General features: G+C 32.7%; 1 protein-coding gene across 4 annotated transcripts in view; it reads right to left on the bottom strand.

Annotated features, from left to right (window-relative positions):
• Window positions 1–6,485, bottom strand: part of LOC108966814 (rho-related BTB domain-containing protein 1) — a 39,513-nt gene that overhangs the window by 2,724 nt on the left and 30,304 nt on the right. For all 4 annotated transcript variants that reach the window (XM_018929898.1, XM_018929901.1, XM_018929900.1 and 1 more), the window contains exons 3-11: window positions 5,817–5,920; window positions 5,550–5,747; window positions 5,040–5,487; window positions 3,636–3,721; window positions 3,311–3,569; window positions 2,371–2,484; window positions 2,135–2,305; window positions 1,828–2,070; window positions 625–889 (exon numbers count right to left, since the gene is read on the bottom strand). In XM_018929898.1, the coding sequence (XP_018785443.1) occupies window positions 625–889; window positions 1,828–2,070; window positions 2,135–2,305; window positions 2,371–2,484; window positions 3,311–3,569; window positions 3,636–3,721; window positions 5,040–5,487; window positions 5,550–5,747; window positions 5,817–5,920 (1,888 nt within the window). The remainder of the gene's footprint in view (window positions 1–624; window positions 890–1,827; window positions 2,071–2,134; window positions 2,306–2,370; window positions 2,485–3,310; window positions 3,570–3,635; window positions 3,722–5,039; window positions 5,488–5,549; window positions 5,748–5,816; window positions 5,921–6,485) is intronic.

The following is a 6,485-nucleotide window of genomic DNA, read 5'->3' as shown; positions in this document are numbered from 1 at the left end:
AAAAAATAAACTAAAATAACAAAAACAAAAAAAAAAATAAACTAAAATGATATTAAATAAAATAAAAATTTAATTACAAAAACTTTAAATGATTAAGTACCTATTTTACAAGATACATTTGTATGTATGAGTATGCATAGCAACTTTTGGGTAGTGTGAAAATAATGCTTTCATTCACTGCGAGTTTTCATTGTACAAAACATTTGTGTAGTGGGAAGTATAATGATTGAGCGATGACAAATACAAACCCAAGCTACACGAGTATGCGAGTAGAAAATTTAAAAACAATAGTTATAACCTGCAAATGCAGTACGAAACTATGTTAAAAAAAAAATAAAAGGAATTTATAAAATTTTCCATATACAACCAATGTGCGCATTGTTGCTATTGCTGCTTGAGAGCACGGCACCAACGTTGAAAACCCAGATGGGCGGTCTCAGCAGTCATATATGTTTATTTGCTTATTTTATTGTTTTCGTTTTTTTTTTATCTAGCTCTGTCGCCCATTTCATAGCACCGCATTTTGTTGCTGTTGTTGCAACGGTCGAATTTTCCAGTTCATACGTACAGCACACAGTCAAATAGTTTGGTTGTTGTTGTTAATAACAGTGCTATGACACTTACCGCCTGTGAAACAGAGACAACCTTCGTCATCACTACGCGAATCGCGACGTGAATTCTTTAATTCCTTATTCATTTCATTTATGCACCGTTGATAGTAATCGTAATCCTTTAAATACCACACTGGCGGCCAGCGGTGCTCACGTAAATACTCTTGATTATCCTGATGCAGTGCTTTGAGGCCTTTGAGTGAATATTTACAAATTATATTGTAATTGACGCACAGGTAAGACATACACCATTCGGCCAGTTGATGGGCATTGTGCAGCTAAAAGGGGCGATAGAGTTGAAAAAAAAAGTTGAGAAGTTATATATTAAGATTTTTGAAATTAAAATTTTTTTTGTTAACTTAATCAAATTTTTTTTTCCAAATTTCTAATTTCAAAAACAGGTTTAAAAACAATTTTTTTTAGAGAAATTACAAAATAAAATTTTTATAAATTTTTAATTTTAATTTAAAATTAAGATTTATAATCCTAATTAAAAATAGTTTTCGAATTTTTTATGCCATAAAAAGATTTTTAAACATTTTTTAGAGAAGTTACATAATAAAGTTTTGTTTGTTTTTATTTCTAATCTCATAAATAGGTTTCAAAAAAATTTTTTTTTGCCGAAAATAAAAACAAATTGTACTCCCAAATACCAGTTTGAGAAGTAAAAGAAATTTAGATCCAAGTTTTGAATGTAAATTTAAAAGCAAATAATGTTTTTGAATTAATATTTTTCGCGTTTTCGAACTTTATGTTCTAACATTTGGAATTAGAACTCGTACAGAGCCGTCATACTCAATAATCTAATGCCAAACACCGGATTGTAAAATAAATTTTAAAAAGTTTTTAATTAAAGTTTCAAAAATATTGTAAAAAGAATTAATCTCAAATAACGGATTAAAAAATAAGTATTTTATCACAAAAAAAAATAAAAAATAAAAAAAAAATAAAAATATTACAATTTTTTATTTAATTTAATTTATTATTATTATTTTTTTATTGTTTTATTTAATAACTTTTTTTTTATTAAAATTTTTTCGCGTTTGCTTATTAGAAAAAAAAATTTAAAAATTGAAAAATAAATATTTTATCTCAAATAACAAAAAATTGAATAAAAAATAAGAAATATAAAAGTAAAAATTTATTTTTTTTTATTTGGTTCTATTTTTTTAAAATTAAATTAAATTTAAACTCAAGCAATGTCGTTGACACTAACCTTCACTGGCTCCAGTAGCTTGAGACAATGATCGACCGTTTCATTTGTTTCATTTTGAGATATCATCGTTAAGTCTTCAATTACACGACACTCAACCAAATTCAATAATCTTGGCAAACACAAACGATTTGCCAATTCTAAAAGATTCAAACATTTATCTGCCGATATTGGAGGTATTTCATCTGTGTATAAATAGCAGAGTAACTTATGAAATGTGTAAATAGTGACGCCGGGAAAGACGATCTGCGAAAAATACGAAACATTTTTTTAATACTTTTGCCATATATACAACTGCGCATTTACTCACCACACTCGAGTGCGCCTCACGAAAGTCGCCGGCCAACATGGCGCGCATAACATCACAGCGTGCAACCAATATAGCGCGATGTGCCTTCATCTGTCCATCATCCAGCTCAAAGGTGACATCACTGAAACAGCCATCGCCAATACAATGCTTCTCCATATTCTCTTTAATGCTCTGTGATACAAATATGACAATTAGTTTATCTTACGAAGCGGTTTATATAACGCCGCTGTACTTACAAGACAAAAATGTTGATTTGGTTCATCATTTAGACTGGCTAAAAGTGTTTGTGGCTTGGAAAGTAATACAGTCAATTGAGGCAGTTCTAAGAAATCAGCAGCTTGTTTAACTTCCTGTGTGTAAGAGGTGGAAATGAAGCATAAGTAAAACCAGAATTTAGAACATGTTTATTTCGGGCATAAAAAATATCTTGATACCCAGACATTTAAGAGGAGCGTAATATGCCCTGTATACTATCGGGCCATGGCTCGAAAAAGCCATTCGGGTTAAAAAATTCGGTGTTAGGACATTCTAGACGATCTTAGGATTGAATCAAACCTCAAAGAAGTCATTTTCAGTCTTCTGGGCGACAGGGTGATTGAATCAGAATTACGCAACGCACGTGCTCGCCCAAATGTGAATAATGGAACCCCACAAGGTGGAATTTTCTTTACTCTTCTATGAATCCTGGTCGTTAAAGACCAGACGTTAAAAAAACTTTCTATAACTACAAGATCCCGGTGGTACCGCTGCTGCAAATGGCCTAAAATCGGTCGCAAGAGATCTACTGATCTATTTGCCCTCATTAAGGCTAGGCTTTCCCTTATTGTGGGGCTTTTATTAAGTCATTGTCCTATGGCGTCCATGCAGAAGCGGTATAGAAGAAGATCAATCCTTTCTCTTTAACTGTCCCGCGTTTGGAAGGTCAAGACTTAAAAACTTGAAAGCGCATACCTTCAGACATCCCACCGAATAGGAGGGAGTGAAATTAAACCCCTGTGCAAATTTGTAGTGGCAACTTTGCTTATTTATAGTTCGGATAAAGGAGTTCTCTTTTCTATAAGTTCACGAAGAACTACATTTAGCAGTCCACGATCTCTCTTGATCATCATTCGTAGCAAAATTGCTTCATGGTGTAACAACAATGCTCTTAATATCACTCAGTTAATTTCAAATTACCTGCAAATTGTGAAATTCTCTTTCAATTGTGCCGGTATAAATAAATTGCAGACATTGTTGCAACGCTTGTGGCGTTATAAGTTTTGTCAGTGTGACAATTGTTTGAGTTACGTTGATGCCACGCGTATTTTCCATCTGCACTAAGCGTATATTTTGGAATATAGGATGATGCAGGTCCTTATAGAGATCGCTGGGCTTTTTGGTTTCAATCAACGGTAAGGCCTGATAGCTGGAACGCCGTTTCAGCTGTTCCCACATTCTAAAAATAAGAAAATCAAGCTTAGTATAGTATATTATAGCTGTTGTCTGTACTAATTATAAATACCTTTGTGTACGCGATTCATGCCTAATGAGGCACTCAGTATCGTCGTTGAAGTCCGCTGTTGTCGCCTCGCCAAATGTGGAACTCACCTATCAGGAGAGAGTGGTTATTGATATGTTGTAGAAGTTTAGAAATACCGAAAATTAAGTAATATTTACTAGTTAAGACTGTTCTTATTCAAGTGAACAACGTTCGAAACTGTTATTACTCGATTAATTATGTATAATGGTTACATTTTTACTAAAGTCCTTGTATGAAAATATAAATTTATCGTTCTTAGCTCGATTCTATCGCAAAAAAGTTTAAATTTTGTTAAAAATAGCTAACTTTTTTTACCATTATAATATTAATTTGTAAATATGTTATATTTATATCGTAAAACTGTTAAATAAACAGTTCAACAGTTCAACAGTGCCAGATATCCTTATATTTATTTTACCAACCAAGTTAAATTAACAAAGTAACCGATTTTATGCTGGCTTTGAAGCAAAGTAAAAGCTGCTAACAATTTTCAAGCATCATTTAAAGCTAAAACTGTTCCCGCTTACAAAATAAATTTTTTTTTTGGAAATAATCATTTCAATATTATTTTTTTTACTATAAAGTTATTATACTCATTTTGGAAAACCATTATTTCAACTGTTCCCAGTATCAAAAAAACGTACAATTATTTTCTAACTATGTTTAACAAATGCAGAAAATATTTTTAAGTTGCTTTTGAAGTAAAAAACTACTAAAATGTTTTAAGCGAAAAGTGTTCCTAGTCTAGCCCAAAATATATATATTTATTTCCCCTAAATATGTGCACGAAATCAAATTTTGTTGCTAAACAAACTAATATTGTTAATTAACTGTTACCAGTCTTTCTAGTTTCGAACTAAATCATAAATTTTATGAAACTATTAAATTTTTTCAATATTTCAGCTCATTTTGAGCATATTTGAAAACCAAAACTTTTCTTGTTACCGCAAATAATACTTATTTTCTTAAATAAATTTATGAAAAGCATATATTTGCTAAATAAGGTACTATTATAGGTAGACAACCTTTCTTGTTAACGCAGAAAACTGTTCTCAGTATATCTAGTTCGAATATACTTAACCATCAATTTTAGGAAAATACTAAAATTCTATGAATTTTTAGTATCTTCCTTCAATTGATTTAATTCCTATTAACTCATTTTCAAATCCAAAACTGTTCCCATTTAGCGCGAATAGTAATTATTCCCGTAAATATATTAAAAGGAATATATAAACTAAATAAATTGATATTAACCGTCCCAGTTCGGCATTAACCATAAATTTGATGAAACTAGCAAATTTTATGAGTTATTCAGCTATGACATCACTCTTCACTTGAATTAATTTCTTTTAACTAATTCAATAATGCAACTGTATTCGTACTCACCATACTGGATTCACTACTACTTCTACCACCCATATCGGTTAGCTCTGTATTCAGTAGCCGATAAAAGACGTTCGACGCAGCAGCGAGCATAAACCGATGCACCGGAAATTTACTCGCACCCACCACCAGTATGAGATCCGTGTGGGTTTGTGAAATTAACATGTTGTACATGTCTTGTCTGTAATTGCCCACCACTACGGTGACTTCTGGTGGTGGCGGTTTGGGCGGTCGGAATGGTGCCTGCAGCAACGGTTTTTGCACTTTCTTCAAATTTGTCATCCAGAAACGTTGCTGTCGGCGCGCAATCAACGCCGAACGTATGGCATTCTCGAATACTTCATTCACACCGAAATATGTGAAGACACTTGTCTCGTAATAGGCAACGCCCAGCTCTTTCGCAACAGCACGCGCTTCATCCGGCATGACGAGGTCACTTTTTAGTGCCGCACTGTTCCAGGAGTTTCGAATTATTAGTTAAAATAAGTTGCTAGTTAAAATCAAAAAGTTTACCGTACGAAGGTACTTCGTTCGCCAAAGTACGAGAGATACGTTTCATCGCGATACATATAACGCAAATCGTTTTTGCAGCCTACCAAGATGACAGGCACATCTGGGCAGAAGCGACGTATCTCTGGATACCACATTGCTTTGCAATTGCGTAACGATATGGGACTGGCAATAGAGAAGCATAGCAGTACGACATCCGATCTAGAAGCGCGTTAGAGATATGAGAACAGTTAGGAAAATGAATAAATAAATAATATGATAAAGACTCACCGTCCATAAGCAAATCTACGATCCTTGTCATGATCACCAAATGTGTCCCAGAGACGTAACGATACATTTACGCCATCCACTACCTCCCAGGAACGTTCCAGTACCTAAAAAATGTATACTTGCATTAGAAACCGTTATTTTTTGATACTAATTTATAGTAACATAAAACATAGTATTTCACTTCCTTGAGCAACTTTATCAAGAACTAACAAGCGCTCTTTTGATAAAGAAACTCTTCGAGAACACCTTTCAAACATAAAATTTTTTATTATTATGCACTAACTTTAACTTTTTTTGATAAATAGATACCTGGAGTATGGCTGGAAAAACTGTACCAACGTAACTATTCGCAATCGCATATTTTAGACACTATCTTTTAAATTTTATTAATAAAAACTGTTCCAACTTCTGTAAGTCCATTAACATAAAGTGTTCCCACACTGCAGAAAATCGTTTCAGCCTTATTGAGAACCATTGAGAGCGTGCTATATGTTGTTTTAATTTTAAATTATTAGAGTTTTTTGTCTACTCTGAAAGGTTATGAAACTAAACTAGTAATTAAAGGAGATACTTTACTGTATCACACAAGCCAATTGTGTAGAATCTTAAAAAAGTGTTTAAAAAAAAGTTGACTCACTTTAAAATGGACTATCTTAAACTTCTTTAATA

Source organism: Bactrocera latifrons, unplaced genomic scaffold, assembly GCF_001853355.1.
Source record: "Bactrocera latifrons isolate USDA-ARS-PBARC rearing strain unplaced genomic scaffold, ASM185335v1 scaffold_17, whole genome shotgun sequence".
NCBI lineage: Eukaryota > Metazoa > Arthropoda > Insecta > Diptera > Tephritidae > Bactrocera > Bactrocera latifrons.
The sequence above is the reverse complement of the archived record's forward strand: the minus strand, read 5'-3'. Positions and strand labels throughout refer to the sequence as shown.